The 18,869-nt window shown below is 40.0% G+C and overlaps 3 protein-coding genes across 13 annotated transcripts in view; 2 read left to right on the top strand and 1 right to left on the bottom strand.

The window, feature by feature from the left end:
* The window catches only part of obscnb (obscurin, cytoskeletal calmodulin and titin-interacting RhoGEF b), a 65,842-nt gene extending 63,267 nt beyond the window's left edge, over window positions 1-2,575 (top strand). For all 9 annotated transcript variants that reach the window (XM_054741191.2, XM_070541655.1, XM_070541653.1 and 6 more), the window contains 3 exons: window positions 265-358; window positions 509-551; window positions 1,259-2,575. In XM_054741191.2, the coding sequence (XP_054597166.2) occupies window positions 265-358; window positions 509-551; window positions 1,259-2,342 (1,221 nt within the window). In that variant the 3' untranslated portion in view covers window positions 2,343-2,575. The remainder of the gene's footprint in view (window positions 1-264; window positions 359-508; window positions 552-1,258) is intronic.
* Window positions 2,576-4,033: 1,458 nt separating this feature from the next.
* guk1a (guanylate kinase 1a) lies at window positions 4,034-13,031 on the bottom strand. Of its 2 annotated transcripts, none has more exons than XM_015956698.3 (7): window positions 12,891-13,031; window positions 8,883-8,996; window positions 8,623-8,664; window positions 8,304-8,539; window positions 8,140-8,224; window positions 7,966-8,051; window positions 4,034-4,473 (listed from the first exon to the last, which is right to left on the bottom strand). In XM_015956698.3, the coding sequence occupies exons 1-7, from the start codon at window positions 12,910-12,912 to the stop codon at window positions 4,435-4,437; spliced, it is 624 nt and encodes a 207-aa protein (XP_015812184.1). In that variant the 5' UTR covers window positions 12,913-13,031; the 3' UTR covers window positions 4,034-4,434. The 2 variants fall into 2 exon arrangements, with proteins under 2 accessions (XP_015812184.1, XP_015812183.1); XM_015956697.3 differs by lacking the exon at window positions 12,891-13,031 and adding an exon at window positions 10,619-10,769.
* c11h1orf35 (chromosome 11 C1orf35 homolog) lies at window positions 12,555-17,517 on the top strand. 2 transcript variants are annotated; one of them, XM_015956695.3, is made up of 8 exons: window positions 12,555-12,765; window positions 15,250-15,400; window positions 15,489-15,534; window positions 15,614-15,696; window positions 15,855-15,927; window positions 16,042-16,121; window positions 16,218-16,340; window positions 17,049-17,517. In XM_015956695.3, the coding sequence occupies exons 1-8, from the start codon at window positions 12,669-12,671 to the stop codon at window positions 17,302-17,304; spliced, it is 909 nt and encodes a 302-aa protein (XP_015812181.1). In that variant the 5' UTR covers window positions 12,555-12,668; the 3' UTR covers window positions 17,305-17,517. The 2 variants fall into 2 exon arrangements, with proteins under 2 accessions (XP_015812181.1, XP_015812180.3); XM_015956694.3 differs by lacking the exon at window positions 12,555-12,765 and adding an exon at window positions 12,791-13,012.
* The last annotated feature ends 1,352 nt before the right edge of the window (window positions 17,518-18,869 follow it).

Genomic DNA, 18,869 nt, shown 5'->3' with positions numbered 1-18,869 from the left:
TCTCATATATTACACTTTTCATTCTTTAAACAAATTATAAATGTTTTTTGTCTTCTAAATGTCACTTTAAATGTATAGTTTCTGCATTTAGAGCTTAAATGTTTTCTCAGTGATGCCTCTTTACTCATAGGTCACTGAGTGGAGATTTAATTGGGTCCTTGTAAATGTTTTTACACCTAAGAATTGATTTATAGACAGCTGATGTCAATTAGCAGCACAAAGTCATATTTAGGACTCTAAAATTATACCCTCTGCTGCTGCCAGCTGTCAAACCGCCTGGGCAATGCCAAGTGTGCTGCTGATTTAGTCCTCCCTTCTGCTGTGGCTCGCACTGGTGAGCAGGCTATCACCATTGAAGGTAGGAACTGGGACTTTTATCTCTTCTTATTAGCATTTGTGCATCTATTTTCTAACTCTGCACTATAATAGCACATAAATTAGGCTTATTTAATAGATGCATATTCTAAAATGTTTGAATTTTATTTTCTTCATCCTGTTTTTCCTGTAGTCACAGAGCAGCAGACGAAAATACCAAAGAAAACCATCATCATGTAAGTGTAACTGGTCTCCAGTCACGCTTGTGTGTGAAGCCTGTTGGTTTACTCTGTTAACATCCTCTAATTTCAACGGGCACATTTAACTACAAAAACAAATCAAACTGGAGAACCTTTGTAATATTTCCTCTGCAGCTGTGTTTTGGTATTTAAGCAGACATTTTATTTAAGAAGTAAAAACAGACTAAAGCTGAAATTAGAGCACTTATCTACATGTATCACTATACGAATCATGTAGTATTTAAAGTCTAAATGCTAAGAGATTTTATCATAAGGATGATGAAGGGAGGGGCTGTTACCATCAGGGCGTTGACGATCGCTGCAGCTCACCGGAGCTATTGTATTTTAGTACAAGGCTTCAAGTGAAGACAGTGTTATTCACAGATCCATGAATTCTGAAAGAAAAGGAGTGAAATTAGTTTTTCAGAACAAATGTGCAACTGAAAATCTCAGCAATAACAAAGGTTTGCACATAATGGCTCCACCGTTGGTTTATTTATTGCTTCACTTCTCATTTAGTGTTATAGAGTCATCTTTTCCTTATTAATGTTAAAGCAGAGTCCCTTGTAGGCCTGCTGGTGATTTACGACTGGTCGTTTAAGGCTCCCAGCTTCAGTCATTGGTGTGAAATCGGCCTTCAGCATAGCATTTTTTTCAAATGCCTTTCTGCAGCTCTAACTCATATATTCCTTTAATCACTCCAGTGAGGAAACTATTACCACTGTGGTGAAGAATCCCCGTATGAGGAGACACAGATCCCCAGGCTTGACTCTTGTTGGTGCCCATCGCTCTGAGACTTCCACACCTGAGCCTCCGACAGCGAGATCGAGAAGGATGCCCACTCCAAGAAAGACAACCATACCAACCCTCTATGTCACAGAGCCAGAGGGAGCAGAAGCCAGGGCAGTGGAGACCAGGCCGAGGTGGGTTGAAGTGGAAGAGGTCATTGAGTACAAGGTCAATAAGTCACCCAGGCTGTCCAGGAGAAGAGGCGTCTCACCTGCAGGGTCTGATCGTGCTGCAACTCCCTCAAGACCCAAGAGGTCCACCATCGAAAACCCAAATGTTAATAATTCTAACAACAAGCTGGTGGAGCAAACCCAGGCACAGCTGCAGGGGGAGATCAGCAGCCAGCCCCTCGCTTTGGAGGAAGGTGAGCAGATTGCTTCTGGAGAACCTCTTGAAGTCTCATCTGTCCTTACATCTGCTGGAGAAGACATCGATGACCAGGACACTATTATCTTTGAACCGGATGATGAAGAATGTGACGCACCAAATGAAAAGGAGCATGTGATCCTGAAACAAGGAGATCGTATTTTGAACCTCGAGGACTTGGAGGATTACATCCCAGAGGAAGGCGAAACGTACGGTTCCTCCGGTGCCCACCATGTTGTAGAGGAGAAGCCCTGTGAGATCTCTGTTCTCCAGAGGGAGATCGGTGGGTCCCAAGTGGGACAGCCGGTGCTTCTCAATGTCGGACGGCCAGATGTCGTACCAAGGCAGAGGAGTAGCTTCTTCGGTCGCTTCAGAGAGCATCTCTCCAACAGCATTTTCTCATCTGGTTTCCCACAAGCTGCCGAACCTCGGCCCAGAACGGAGAGGCAAGTCCCGATCCGAGTGAGCCAGGCGGACCTGGAGGTGAAGCCTTCATACTGCTCTGAAGTGCAGAGAGCTGAGGGACGGCAGCGCAGCTTTAAAACCAAACTGTCCACTCAGACCTACGGCTACGCACCAGTGGGAAACACTGTCACTCTTCAAATTAGAGACAACCAGAATCAGAACCAGTAAGCTAACTTCATTCGGCACCACAAATTCTTAGTCTTAAATAGATGAATTTTAGCGTAAAAGGTGAAGAACATCTCTGATACATTTTACGAACCATTCCATTTGAAGTGGTCAGTCAGAAATAGGTCTGATTCTCAAACCCTGTTTTATAACAAACGGTTGACATCAGGATGGTTTCCAGACTTTAGCGAAGTTGGAAAGCGTGGGAATAATTTTGTCTCTGTAAGTAGGTTTCAGTCTCATTCTGTTTTTTGTCAGCAATATGAAGTGTGGACAGAAACCTAAACATCAGGATTTGAGCAATACTAACTGATCCAGGCATTAGACAACATTTCTCCATATTCACAAACAAGCTGGTATTTCGTGCATTTCGAGTTTTACTTTTGTACTTTACAGAAATGTTGCATTTAAGTGCCTTGGATTACTGGAACAAGAAATATTAAGATGTTACTTTGTTTGCTTTCATTTAATCACTGACAGAAAATCTAATTATAGTTTTTTCTGTTAGTCTTTGAATGAATCCTCTGTGAACAGTTTTTAAAAAATATAATTCTTGTAGATCAGTCGGCAGGTGGTTACAAATGTTCAGATGCTCCAGTCAAAGTCATGTTTGGAATCTGTCGATGTGCAAACTCAAGACTTTCACAGGGACGTCTTCGTTTGCTGCTGATGTGTTTAGATGAGTGATGGCATGTTTTTGTCAGATTTGTTCATTTAGAGAAACCAGAATGGTCATATTTAAGTGGAAATGTGTGCAAAATACTCAGGCTCACCAAATTTACAACCTTCTTAGTGCAATTAAAAAGTGAGTGGGCTAACTTCCTCCTCTGAGGTGTCATTTACTGTGTTATGTATTAAAGTACTAACAGATTTTAATTGCTTGTACTGTACATGTGTAGTTTTGAACAGTAATGGGTTGAATACAGTGTTGAATTAAATGAATGTAAGCAAAAGCCCCATATAAGCTGTTTAGGTCATGTTTTCTTGTTAGAGAACACAAACAATGATGGTGGGTGGTTTTAACATTTTTATTTAGGTTTAAATGTGTAACATAGGATTGCTATTAAACATTTGATGGACTTAAGAAAAATATGGATGTCACATGGTGCTTAAATGCACTTTTTCAGTGCCACAAAAGTCATGGCAATTTACAAAAGCGTACTTTTTAAATGTTTACTTACAATTTCATGTGTTTTTTAGTCAAGGTAAAGAATAAGGAACATATTTTATCCTTTGTTATTTAAGTCCACTGAATGTCGTGACTGCACAAGTACAGCTGGTAAGTGAGCAAATTATGCAATATAAAAATTATAAATTTACAATAAGCTGCTTAATTTATCTGTCTTCTTCAAAGCAAAATAACAAATCTACACAATGTAGGAGAATGTATGTAATGTTTTTCTAAGCAAACATTGCATCTTTATAATGGGATCTATGAGCACAAAAATACAAAAAAAAAAAAATGTATTTAATATAATAAAACAAATCTTTGAGAAAATAATCCACCACCACCGGAATAATTTCACGGTCTGAAAAGTTCTTGCAGTTCATAAAGTAAACAATCACATTTTCCAGAAATAGGTTTGAGTTTTCAACTCTCACTGTAACCTGCACATCTTTAATGTTTCCGGGTGATCAACTCTCCCGTCAACACAGAGGGGCAGCACATAAAATAACACAAAACAGATGCACAGTTTGGTTAATCAACTCTATCAAAGGTGTTTATTTCCTGCCCTTGGTGAACCAGTTCGTCCACATGATGGAATGAGTTTTGCAAATCCGGTTTGGTGAGCCCACTTGACTGCAGCCATCTCCGTCTCACGGACGACTAGCAGTCACACTTCAAGTAAGAATTATTGGAGCATCTTTTTCTTCATACATGTCAAAAAATAAATAAAACATCTTAAAAAGTCCCCCATTAGTTCAAAAATAGTTACCGATTCTAAACGCAGAGTGACACCTACGTGTTTATAGCTGTAATAAAGTGAACTGTTTACAGGCCATCTGAGGGAATGTACATGGCTTGAATGGAAGTCTGTGGTTTCACGAGGAGTGGCTGGATGAGACGGAGAGAACGACAGGAGGCTGCTTTCTCCTACAAAGACGGGTTGACTTTCTTGACCTTGCTGATTTCCTAGGAGAGAAGAAAAAAATTCAACATGCGAGTCTGTTTAGAGAACAGAATGAACAACTATTCATGCTAAAGTCCTTAAAGTGATATCAAACAAATCCAGAAGTGAAAATTCATCAACTCCAAACACTATGTTTCATGTGTCATTAGGTTGCACATCCTGTTTCTCGGCTGCACCTGTGATAATTATTTCTGCTTTGTTCAACAGCTCACACCTGAGCCTCTGTGCTGCTGTGTGTTTCCACATGAAAGGTGTGAGTGGAAACAGGTCAGCAACTGGAGACTCTTCATTAGACGCTTGTTCCATTTGTGCAAAGCAGAGTGTCTCTGGCTTGGTTGTGACTTAGGATTACATCTGAGGCTGAAACCAGGCATGGGTACCTTTCACATTTAAATAGATTTGGTACCAATTCCCGGTACATAGGAATCGATACCAGCACTTAACGGTACCAATTTTGTTAAACTTTTGAGTGTTTAATAACTAATTAATTCTCTTTTTTAAATTAAAAAAATAAATATATTTTCTTCTCAATATATATCATATTTGATGAATATCATAGTAAATAACTTACAAACTGTATTTTATTATCGTAGCGTTGTACAAAATTCTTCAATATGAGCAACGTTAACCACAACTGTTTCTAAATGACGCAAAATGAAAACCCAGACTCCTATTCCTCTTCTTTGCCGTCAGGAATAACTGATGAGGAGATCACGTATTATAAACTACAAATGAAACTAAATCAAACTTTGTCACCAAACAACAGTTTGTATTTTAATATTGTGGTGTTTCACAAACTAAAACCCAGCTCCATGTACTATTCCTATCCTTTCCCCTCAGGAAAAACGGTGTGATGGGTGGGTCCTTGTAGTATTAAAAACTGCTAAATAAACTGAAGCAAAAATCTTTGCTGTGAACTAAATTTACTGTATATCTTCATTCCTTTTAACGTTCATTTTCAAACTGTTGATTTTTCGAGTTCAGAGGAGAACGCGAACGCACCATTAGCCGATTGCAACGGAAGCTAAAGTATCAAGCTAATGCTATCTTAAATAGTCTATTTACCTGCTGGAGCAGATTAAGATGATGATGCCTCACTTTGATCATTGTCAATGTTGTCATCACCCATCGCATTTAGTGAAGTGGACCCAAACTTTTAGAGGCTTTCTCTCTGCCTACTTGGAAGTCGGAATTTCCAGAAACCGAGGGGAGAGCGAATGCACCATTAGCTGATAGCAACGAAAGCTCAAATATCAAGCTAAAGTTATCTTAAACAGTTTATTTACCTGCTAGAGCAGATTAAGACGATAATAACTCACTTTTATCGTTGTCATCATCACCCAGTCACCCATTGCATTTAGTGAAGTGGAGCCAAACTTTAGAGCACGCTCTTTCTACCATGCTGCTTGCTCTGTTTACAACTGGCCTGCAGAGACTGACGACTAGGGTTGTCACGGTGTGAAAATTTAACCTCACGGTTATTGTGACCAACATTATCACGGTTTTCGGTATTATCGCGGGATTTTTTTAAACGTGCTACATTTTCAGACAACTAAATAAACCCTGTATATCAGGAAAATATTGTCCTCAGTTTGTGTCTAAATTTTGCCTAAAATTAGTTATTTTGTAATTATGTTGTTTATTTGTTTACATTTTTCCCCTTTAGTCTTTAAAATACCAATATTTGCCCATTACTTCTTATTTTTCGTCTGTTTGATGTTATCATTTAAAAATATTAGACCAGATGATACTCGGTACTCAAGTAGCCTTCTAATCAGATACTTTTTTTACCCTTACTTGAGTAATAAACCCTATATCAGGAAAATATTGTCCTCGGTTTGTGTCCTTCCAGTGAGCTTTGCAGATTTGGGAAAATGTCATCAGGCAGTAATCATTGTTAAATTCATAATTATTCTCGGAGAGAGACCAACTCTTATCTGCCCCTGGGAGCCCTGTAATGCATAGCGTCATTTCAACATGGGGGTGTCCGCGACACGGTTTATATGCAGGTAGCGGCGCTGCGGCTGCTTTATATAGCGACTCGTTGCATTCTCCCTCAACCCAAATCCTCGGATCACGCATTTTAGCTAAAACGCTAACGTTAGCTTGCCTTGCGTTGACTGTAGAGTTGTGGGTGATGACCACGCAGATGTGTCATGAGATTTGAAGCGTTGCTGCCTTTCACAGACACTTTTTCTGCACGTGCTGCAAACAGGATAGCCGTCTTCTATCAACTGTCCCTCGGCAATCTTCAAATATCCAAAAGATGCCCGTACTTCCCACTTTGTCTTCTTTGAGGGATAAAAAATGTCCTGAGCGCTGCCGTCTCCTCCTTTGGCCATTATTTCAGCTTTGGCTTCAAGAAAGTTTTGGTTGTAAACAACAAAGTGCGCATGTGCCGCCGGCAACTTCAGCAGATACGGTGGCTGGTAAGGGTCACCGCGCCTACACCGCAGCCACGGTAATCCACCGAGATAATATATTTTTTTAAAAACAAGACGTTTATTATTGTCAACTTTTTTTACCGGGATTTACCGCTACACCGGTTACCGTGACAACCCTACTGACGACATTACACTCTTGTGCTGTCTATCTTGGGAAATCAGGTACCGAACTCATCAAATACCGAACTCTATGGAACCGAAACATACTACCGTTTCATATCATGTGAATTGGTCTTTGGTCAGTACCACGGAATTCGGTCGATGCCTTAAAAAGTACCGAATACAGTACCCATCCCTAGCTGAAACTGAATAAAACTGAGCAAAAACACCAGCCAGAGGTGACAATTCAGGAAGAAATCAGGAAAATACGACCCTGCACGTAATGTCAAGATACTCAGCCTCTTTCTCCATGGCGAACGTCAACATTGTTTCATTAAAACAACATTAAGCTAGTCCAAAATGAGCTATTTTGTAGCCCTATATCACTTTTATCTTGTTTATTTCACAGTAAGACGGTAATAGCTAGCTGCGCATTTGGCTGCACGGACATGGATGTGAAACCGACTTGTTGATTTATCGTAAACTGTTGCTGGAGACAGAAGACGAGGACGGACAGCAGCTATCAAACGGACTAGCATCCTTCAAAGTATTTTTGGATCTGCAGAAAACACTTTTTACCAGGTAAGATTGATGGTTTCAGAGCTCGCTAACTTACTTTTGTAAATACAGCTGTCTATGAGCCCCTCTTAGGTATTCATAAGAATCTTCTCACAAGTGAACTGGACTTGAACTAGTAGAAGCCAGGTTAATCTGGCAAAAAAATAAAAAACAATCTCAGTCGCCACTTTCTCCTCTGTTCAATACTCCTGTAACTCAGGACGGTTGTTGTTGATGTCCACCATGGTGCACCCACATGATCAGCTGAGATAGGTGCAAAGGGTCAATTCTCAGAAAGAAGCTAGTTACCTCCATTGTGTATGACTAAGAAACTAAATCCACCCAAATGCAACAAAGTCCTAATAAAGTTACTGTTCATTTACGTTAACTCACCCCAAGAAGGGCCTGTCTTAACCTCTCGTAAGCATCCTCCAAGCTATCATTGATGACAATGACATCAAACACCCCTGGCTCTTTACCTACAAGGTGAGATCAGAAAGAGCTATGAGTTAAACATCTACTTAAGGTTCAATTTGATTTTTTTGTGACTGAACCATAGCTACTTACTGAACTCAATGTCCACCTTGGCTGCGTTTAAACGCTTCTGAAGGCTCTCTTCTGACTCGGTTTTTCTGTCTCTCAGACGCTTTTCCTGAAACCATGGAGAGGACTAAAATAACATCACCAAATCTTCAACACCACCAAACCGACAGACAAGAAGGTACGCTCACCAGAGTCTCCATGGACGGTGGCTGAATGGAGATGTAAATGGGGTTGAGGTCCGTCTTTTTGATGTTCTTCACGCCCTGCATGTCAATATCAAGTATACAGATGAGGTTCTTTGCCTGGACGGCTTGCACGGCGGCTTTACTTGTCCCATACATGTTCCCTGAAAACTCCGCGTTCTCAATGAACTCGCCGTTGTTGATGGCTGCTTGCATCGCCTCCCGTGTTACAAAGTGATAATCTAAATGACAATTAATGCATTTTAGAAATATAAAACTAAAATCAAGAGGACCATAAAACTATGTATATAGTTAAAGGCTGCACCTTTGCCGTTCTCTTCTCCAGGACGAGGTTTTCTTGTTGTGTCTGAAAAACATAACATATCGATTTCAAACAGGAGTTGCAACCATTTGTTGAGCAAATATATAATTTATACTTATTTGCATCAACTAGTAGAAGAAAATTGTCACAGATTCCACAACAGATGTTTATAAATTGCCCATTTCGGACAAAACACTTCAAAATCACAATCACAGGTCCAAGCTAAATGCTTCATTATTGAAGAAACGACCTGGGACACTTACGGGAAACGCTGAAGCCAAAGACATTCTCATATTCTTTCATTAGCTTTTTCAGCAAAGTGCTTTTTCCTGCCCCCGACGGGCCGCTGAACACCACTGGCCTGGGTCCAGCCATCGCTGAAAGGGAAGAGGAGAAATAAAGACTGTAACGCTTTAAGGCAAGGAGACAGATGTGGAAAGGAGAGAGGACGACCCATCACTGGAATCTTACACGAGTCAAAAATATGCATAAACCCGATCTTAAAAAGAAGTCATAGCACCGCAGCGTGTGTAAATGTTTCCAGACAAGCCAGATTCAGGAGAAACAAGAGAAACCCAGTTCACAAACACAAACTTATAGCTACAATAAACTGAAGAAGCTGATAAACTTAAGTGTTTAACCTTTCTTTTGAAATAAAAGCATTTCTCCTTACCTTTTCTTTAAATAGAGCTCAAGCAGACAAGGAATTCATGTGATCAGGTTTGACTGTGAAATTGGATCACTTGAAGGGAGTGGAAGGAAGAAGGCAGGTCTACGGCTACCTCACAACATGCACCTTTATCCACCCACATCTCGGCTTCTCTGCATTCTGAAGCCTTTTTCCTACTAATGTCAGATCTGCAGGCCGTCTTTGCAGGAAAATAAATCAGAGAAATCCTCCAGTTTGTCTGGAATGCAACAAGTTAACATTTAATTTAATTTAGAAATTAGTCTGTAAAATTAAGACCCTAAATAACTGCAAACCAATACAGTGGTTATTTTATGTAATGTAATTTTATATAATATTGATTTAAGAATCATAACTTTGGCAGTGATCATAGAGCCTTTATATTCCCCTCATCCCCCTTATAAAATCTGACTAAAACCCCTTAGAGCGATCCAATTTCACCCGGAAAATCTTTCGAACCAAATCAGGAAAAAAAAAAAAAAAAAAAAACGCACGACACCTAATGACAAAACTTGTGCAACTCATACATGCGGACACGAGCCCCTACATTTCCTGTATAAAGATCAGCATGATGGGAAATTAAGGCCACGTGAGCCTGCAAGACACTTATTGGAAGCTGTAGGTGCCTGACTTTAAACATGTGACTGACTGGTATTTGCCTGAAGCAAGCTTTAAAATCACACAAATTCCAATAAGTTAAAGCTGGAACAACAGGACAAAGTACCAGAGAAGCAAAATAAAACTTGCTTTAAAAAGTCACATTTGGAACATCCCCTCTCAGAATTTCCACACTACACCTAAACAAGATTTAGAGGGTTGTGAGGACAGATATTCAACCACTTCTACTCTTTTTCAGCCCAGCAGTGTGACCTCATCATCCTGATGCTTCACGTGCAAAAAAAAAAAACTGACAGCAACTATATAGGTGGTAAAATGATACAAATGTGTTGCTGGTGCGTTGCAAAACGCACTTTGACTCATGCTTATGAGCCATAAAGTGTCGCGATCTGCTTGAAAATGCAAAACGGACAGAAAACGCGTACAGCTTTTGATTGCATTAATATATTTTATGCCAATAAGCCTTTTAATAAAAAGGTTTAGTGAAATATTTGATATGCAATGTTACAATAGGCTTTAAGCCAATACAAAAACGAATTGTATAGATACGGAACTGCCTGCAAGAGTAGCTGAACTACAACTCCATCTTCTCCTCTGTCGACAAGCTGCCTCCGTAGATGAACGGCTGTTTCCGATGCCCTCAAAACAAATAAAAGTCCCAGGGCGTTAAAATGCAAAGTTCCTTATTCCTACCTGAAAATAGCCTGGTGCAAAGCCTCAGGTACATGCGGAGAGCGGTTAGTCTGAGGCTCCGAGACCGTGTCCGAGTACTACCTCCCTCCAGAGCTCTGTGTTCTCACTTCGAGAGCCATTGGGAGAACTGAGCTGACTACGTCATCACTACGGCCCAAGACGTTCACGAGCGTCAATAAAGCGCGCGACAAACATCAAGCAAAGTTAGCTACACAAATACGTAGAAAAGCAATACTTTTGTTACTTGCTTATTAAGAAGTTGTATCCACAGCATCTTGCACATCCGATCATTTCGTCACGCGCTCTACACAGCTCGATACTTTAAAATAATAATTTTGGGCCTCATTCTCATAATAATAATGATATATTGTTTTAGTTTATGTAGCAATTTCCGAGAACGAGAACATTCCTCTTGTTACAGCTCCTAGAGTTACTCATTTTTAATGTAAACGCAAACACGTTGCTCCGGCGTCACCTGGAACCAAACGGCAAGCCGATTTATCATATAACATCTACACATGGCTATTCAAAGCAGCCAGTTATCGTTAAAATGTTTCAAACAACTCACATTTTAAACATCATCTACACTTTTATTATATGTTCACTGTTAAACATATAAATCTAAAATATATAATATCTATCCATCCATCCCTTTTCCCTCTACTTATGTGAGGTTGGGTCGCAGCCTGAGCAGAGGCCCAGACTTCCTTTTCCACATGACTTGGGACAGCTCCTCAGGGGGAATCCCAAGGTGTTCCCAGGACAGCTGAGAAACAGTCCTCCCAGCCTGTCCTGGGTCTCCCTTTAAGTCTCCTCCTTGTTGGATGTGTCTGGAAAACATCACCAGAGTTCAGGAGGCATCCTAACCAGATCTACTCTGATTCCCTCCCAGATGACTGAGCTTCTCACCCTATTTCTAAGGAAAATTCTGGACATCCTGTGGAGAAAACGTCATTTTGGCCACTTGTGTCTGCAACCTCTTTCCTTCGGTCAATACCCAAAGCTTGTGACCATACTATAGATGAGGGTCGGAATGTACATGGACCAGTCTTCCAGCTCATCTCTCTCTTTACACCACAACAGGCTGCATTACTAGTACAACACCCTTATATACCTAAACATCTCCACTTGAGGCAGGACCTAGTCCCTGACCTGGAGAAGGCATTCTACCCTTTTTTGACTCAAAACCATGGTCTCAGATTTGGAAGAGCTGATTATCATCCTGTCTGCACTCGGCTGCGTACTACTCAAGTAAACGTTGGAGATTATTAAAATATCTAAAATAAATTTAAATATGTACAAAAACATTAAAAACTTCCATTAAGACAAGTTAAATCCAAATTACATGAAGAGAAAAGAAGGGCAGCAACAGTTTTTTTACAAATGGCAGTTAAAATTAGGATTTCTAATGAGAACATGATATGATGAGACAAAATGAAAAAGTTTGCATCTTCTTTCATTTATTTAGCACAATTTTATGAAATGCATTTTTAGAAAATGCTTTATCTGTCTTTGCTACCTTCTTGTGCTATGTTTTTGCACCTTAAATGTGTCTTTATCAAAATGTACCATGTTTATCTACATCGATATGACGTAACCCTATTTGCGGTGCAAGTTGGCTTGGTATGTGGGACTACCTTCAATTATTATAATGACAATAAAGGAGTAATCAAAAAAATTAAATAGGCATTTATCATTTACAGTGTGGACTGAGTTTCAGAGATCCTTAACACATTTCTCTGTATAGAATTTCCTTTGAAGGGGCATTAAAATACAAATACTTAGCTAAGTATTTCAGATAATTGTAATGAATAGTTTGACTAATAAGAACAAAATTCCCCTAAAAGGAAAAAAAGCAGGCATTTCTAAAGAAAAGAGAAAAAAAAGTTTGGTTTGAATATATGCTACAGTTGCTTGCCATAAAACTCACCAAACAATTCCCCGGATGAGCGCACGCTGAAGGCCTGCCTAATCGCGCAGCTCCTGCGGCTAACGTTAGCTGCTAACGGTGCGAAACATTTCTCCCAAATCTTCGACTCAAACTGCAGAAATGTTTGGTTCTTCGAGATCCGGAGGCTTACGAGGAGGCCAGGATCAGTTTAACTGGGATGACGTGAAAGTCGATAAACACAGAGAAAATTATCTCGGTAAGTACGTGCGTCTAGCTGCGCTATCAGTGCTAGCCAGAGTGGGCGAGCAAGCAAGCAACTGAGCGAGATAGTTCAAATCGTGTTAAAATGCACACTTTGGCCCCACAGGCGTCTTCCCATACCTTTTGTATTGGAGTCCCTCATTACACAGATCTTGGATGGTTTTTATGGCGTCTTACTTTCTACTTTACACACAGCAGGACCCTACTTTCTTTTCCACCTCTGAACCCTGAACAGAAAGCAGGTAGGCTCTCCGCTCCCCCTGAGCGCTGCCAACTAGCTAGTCAGCATGCCAGACACGAGCTACGTAGCAGTCAGCGCAAATGTGACCCAAATGGGATCAAAAGTCACATTTCTGTTTGGAATGTTGTGTTTTGGGGTTCAGGTCCATCTTGACAGTTGTTGATGTTAACATTGTCTGATAAAGAACTCATGGATGCTAAGCTACAAATGTGGAGTTTCTCTAAGAGATGCTGCACACATTTTTCCTTATTAGATATGAACCTTTAAAAGATTTTCATGGTCATGCATGAAGACAAGACTACCAGACCAGATCTTAAGTGTTTCAAAGACTGCATAAATGTTTACAAGTGAAATGTTTAATATTTAACATTATGCCACTCCTAAGTTTATTCAGTAAATAATTCAATTCAGGTTATTAAATAGTGCCAAATCAAGAGAAGACTCGTCTCACAAAGTTAACATTCCAATACAGTTCAGTTCATTAAGCCAGTCAGTAAAAAGTTTCCAGCAGATTGCATCAAGTCACTGACTTGTGTCAGTGTCTTTGCAGCAATCTTCATACTAAGCAAGCATGTAGCGACAGTGGAGAGGAAAACTCCCTTTTAAGAGGAAGAAACATCCAGAGGATCCTGGTTCAGTATGAGCAGAAATGAAAGGTTACCCCTATTTCACACTGGAGGCATCAGCAGTGCGGAACGGTTTACTTTCGCTGCGTGCCAGTACACACTGGGAGAATCTCAGCCATGGACCGGCTTCTCTGCCTCGCTTAAAGTGACAGTGTGTATTTTTCCTGGTGATAGGGGGCAGTAGATACCTAAATTGTTGCAAGGAAGCTGTATTTTTGTGTTGGAGTAAGACTTTAATAATGGATGCCCATTAGGGTCAAAAAGCCCTGGGGAGTGCAAACTTCAGTAAAATGCAGCACATCAGGCTCCCTTTCATCAGTGGCAACAAGTGAAGAGGTAAATGTGTAAAACAACGTTTATGAATGGTGAAAGTTTTGCAACAGTTGTTACAAATCAGTAATGTATTTTGTCCTCAAGGGCTCCTGTAGAAGGAAACACAGCATCTAGTATGGCGTCACCGTGAGACTTTGATCCTCTTCCATGTATTTTAGACCAGATTTTTATGGTTATGTTAAGAAGCCGCCAATATTTTTCAACAACTGGGCCTCATTTAATTCATGTTCAACATTTTGATGGATATTTCCAGAGATTAATGATAAAAACTACACATTGTCTCTTTAACTTGCAAGATCACAAAATCCCTCAAGACTTCAAAGCAAGGCCCGACCGATATATCGCCCGGCCGATATTATCGTCCGATATTGGGGTCATTAACACTATAGGCTATCGGCCAAAAAGATGGCCGATATGGCCGATATTGTGCTACCGATCCAGCAGATGGCACCAGCTTTATGAACTCATGTTGTGTGGCTCCACTACTTTGAACACAAATGATTTATGCTGTGACTGAGTTTGTGTGTTCTGTTGTTTTTGAGATCTGCTTAATAAATCTTATTTGCATTACTTGGAAACCCTAGTGAGTTATTGAGACAGTTCTTTGGTGTGTAACAGAGAAATAAGTTTGTATCAAAAAGGCAGAGAATGAGGGACATTTATCAGCCATTATATCGGCTATCGGCCTTTGTTAAAAGTTTTATATCGGTATTGGCCCCAAAAAAAGCATATCGGTCGAGCCCTACTTCAAAGATCACGGTTTGTTTATACCATCTGCTATTAATCCAAAAAGAAGTAAATCATGTTTGATGTCATAGATGATGCTGTTTCTCTCCACTGCCAGGATTAAACCCATGAAAAACACACCGCTGCACTTCTGGAACGATGCTGGGAGTAAAAAAGCTGTTAGTTCACATTTGTTGACGTAATCTACATATATGGGAAATGACATTGCTGCAATAGTCTTTCATTTTGAAAATTACCCGGGCATTTTACACTGAAACCGTGTCTAGCCTGTCTAGCCCTATGTTAACTTCGTAAATGACGTGTCCCAGAATCGGTCCACGGCAAAAATAGAACCTGATCTTCAGCGGCACGGCTGGTTTGAATCACCCCCATAGACTTTAATGGATTCTATTTTGAAGCAGTGCTGTTCTGTGCCGCTTATTCTTCCAGTGTGAAGTAGGGGTTAGAGTTAGAAACGTTGGTATAATGCAAGCGAAACTGGATTGCAGATTTAGTCTTTTTTCCTTGTACGCACATTCTCCTTTTGTTCCAGGAAACTCTTTAAAGGCACCAGTAGGACGGTGGCAAAAGGGGAAAGATCTGACATGGTACGCTAAAGACAAAAAGACTGGGAAAGCTTTGTCCAAGGCAGATGAACTTGCTTCTGTGAAGGCAGCAGAACACGAGGCGATGATGGCTGCCTTGTACGTGGAACTCCTCTTCAAATACATGTTGGTATCTATGAAGTTCAGATCATAAAAATATTTATTTATGTTTTAAATTCTCATCTAGAGGACACAAGAGTATAAAGAGACAACCAACTGGCCTTACCAAAGAGGTATGTGACAAAATGGAGAACATCTTTAAACATTTTAACGTGATTAAAAATGAATTCATTTTGATTTTATTTTTTTCAGGACCTTGTTGAGGTCTGTAGGAGGGATGAGGTGGATGGTGAGGAGAGGAACGTGGATCGTATTTCTGGCTTGGGAAGCTCCAGGTTATCACTTTATCATCATATGAAACTATTATGTTTAAAATAGTGTTTCAGCAGTTATTATAGAGTAAATCCTTACATATATTTCAAATGTATTTATCTGCATGTTATTGTAAAAAAGCTGTGAAAAGAAAGTGTTTTTTTTTCATTTTCATATGAAGTGCAGGGTCTCGAAGAATGCTGCTGTCCCAAAAAGAAAAGGAGGCAGCTAAAATGGGCCTGCCAGTTTTCACAGTAAGCCTAGTTTTATTTATTAAACACACATTTAAAGCATTGTCCGCTGCTGAGTTGTAGTCGTCACTTTGCCCGTGATGTATTGCTAAAATGAAAACCGTGCTTCGTGTACAGCACCATAAGACGGAGAGTCGTCTGGAAACGTCTGCAGCAAAAACAACCGAGAGTGTCGTGAAACAAGAAAAGGAACAAAAGTAAGAATGCAATATTTAGGAAAATCTCCATATATTTTTGCTCTATGATGTATTAATGACATATGTGGATTTTTTGTTTTGTTTTTGCACTTGCAGGCCTGAGAGCAAAAAGAAAAAGAAAGAAAAAAAGAGCAAAAAGGAGAAAAAGAAGAAAGAGAAAAAGACAAAAAGGCACAGAAGAGATTCCTCCTCATCAGATTCAGATGATAACAGGAAAAGGTTGGTTTTAGGATTAAGTATTTTGAACAGATTAGAACAGGGGTCACCAACCTGGTGCCCGCAGACACAATGGTGTCCCCAGGAATAAAAAATCTCCCAATCACAAATGCATTAATATAGACTTAAAAATTACAAATAAAAAAAAAGCGATAAAACATGAAGTTTAATTTAACACTGATTTATTCTAATTTAAAGGTCAGTATTGCATCAAGCTGTAGCACTTCATTTGGCTCAACAACTGAAGTAGCTCTCAGGTTCACAAGGTTGGTGACCCCTGGATTAGATTGTAAACACCAAATATTGGATTAGAATCCCGTATTTACGGGGTTTTTAGGTTCAGAATAATGAGGATCATTTCATATTTTTGATCTTTTTTGTTGTTGCTGAATTTGCTGCAGCACTCAAATGAAAGATCCTGGAAACTTGATGCAATATACCCGGTCAACACTAGAGGGGGCTTGGACACTGTTTTACACCAGGCACCTGTGTGTTGTTAAAGCATCATAAAGGCCATGTAATATTTTTATGACCTTAATAGTGTTTGTGGGACACGCGTTAAAAATGTACAGTTTGGTGGTCGATTATAAGTACTTATGTGTAGTTTATAACTTTTTTCATTCAGCAAGTCAGAAATGCTCGTAAAGCTTCACTACAACTTATCAAGCCCCACCACACCCCGCTCACTGTTTGTTTCCTTTTACTTTTCAGACACAAAAAGGACCACCATCATCATAATCCATCATACCATAGTCAGAGTGGAGCCAGACCCCATGACAGCCATTCAAGGGGGGGAGAAAAGGCCGAGCGACAGCCTTCCCACCCCCATCATTGGCAGCAGCGACATGACACAGACTCCTCCGACGGGGGGTCTCCTACCCGCAGCAACCCTGCCATCCACAAGAAGGCTCCTGCTGGTTCAACACAAAGCCACAGGCGACGCCACGACACAGACTCGGACGACTAATGTCCTGCCCCTCACACCCCCAAATCAGACATGTAGTGCAGCCAGAACTCTCCACTGGCCGCGAGGCCTCTGGTACTCTGGACAGGATAAAAGCTAGTCAGTGAGATGCACCAAAGTTTTTTGTTTGAACAAATTCTCCCAATGTTCTGGTCGTGTGTAAGTGATGTTTTATTTTGGATTGTGTTTAATGTTATTAAATATGAAATAGTCAAATGTTTAATATTTTTATGCTATATAATTTTAAAGCTACGCACTGTTTCACCATCAGCCCAAGATTTTTTTTATTTTTTTTACCCGTCTGACACCACTGCTGTTTCAAACAGGAAGTTAGGATTTTTACTGAAAGTCATGTCTAACATGTATCACTACTTATGCAGATATTCGTTTTTCATTCTAGAACGCATTCTCCACCTCATGGCTCCACTTATTCATTAGTTCTGGTCATTTTCTTTCCCCTAATCATGCCTGTGCTCCTTAATCTTTCTGCATTCAAGGTTCAAGTCCCTGACGGGAGTTATTTCCCTCGGATACGGACCCTAATAGAGCGTAGTGTTTGCATTTGCCTTGAATTGACCTGAAAGAGGGGATTCTGCGGGCTGACACCTGGGGGCTAGAATGGGAAAAAAGAGCAAGGCATTCATAGAGTGCAGAAAAAACCAGACTGGTCCTTTTTTATAAGGCTGAGTACCGTTAGTCCGCCACACACAAACCAAGCTGATGAAGCAGCAGGAGTGGAGGCCAGACAAAGCCACCCTATGAAGGATTCAGGGTTCAGACTACTTCTCCCTCCTTCCACCACCTCCATACACTCTGCTGCCATGTTTTATTGGCTTGGTTGCATTAACCATGGCAGCCTAATCAACCTGCAAGAATGCTGTCCTAGATTGCCCCCAACACAAAGTGGAGCAGGATGTGCTCTTCACTTAACTGGTTTAACCTCGACACTGGGTGGTTTCATCACTTCAGGATGTCGTATTTCTTCCCGTCATTTCCAGATTAGCACCAAGAGTTTGGTGTTTTTTATATTACAATTTTAACAGTCCTGCAACATCAAAAATGAATTTCAATATGTTAAACTGTGGAAAAATGTTTTAATTAATCTAGAATTCACCTCAAGTTTGAAACGCACAACTTTTTCAATTTTTTACATTTTCACTAGTTCATATTGTGCGTACATTGTTACTGTCAAAGAAAAATCCCTCTGAGGAATAATCGCATTAACTCCCTCACTTTAAGAAGTTTAAAGGACAAAGTTCATTCTAGAAACATTGTATCCAATGATTTTAATTAGTGTTTTTCTCCAACAAACAAAAAGCTTCAAACAATTACAAACTCGAGTGATTAATAGTACATTTAGACAATCTTAAATCAAAACATTTATAAAAAGCAACAACATATGTCGAATAGACACTTCTTAGATCATTTCTGGAAAAATAGAGGAAATATGTTGTGAATTTTACAAAAAAAAATAAAAGGGGGTCATCATTTGGCCTTTTGATTACAGCAAAAACAGCAGCACTTTGAAAAATGCAATTGGTTTTGGTGTCAATGTTTTTTTCCCCCCA

The sequence above is a fragment of the Nothobranchius furzeri genome, chromosome 11 (assembly GCF_043380555.1).
Source record: "Nothobranchius furzeri strain GRZ-AD chromosome 11, NfurGRZ-RIMD1, whole genome shotgun sequence".
NCBI classification, from domain to species: Eukaryota; Metazoa; Chordata; class Actinopteri; order Cyprinodontiformes; family Nothobranchiidae; genus Nothobranchius; species Nothobranchius furzeri.
This window is presented reverse-complemented; position numbering and strand designations above follow the sequence as displayed.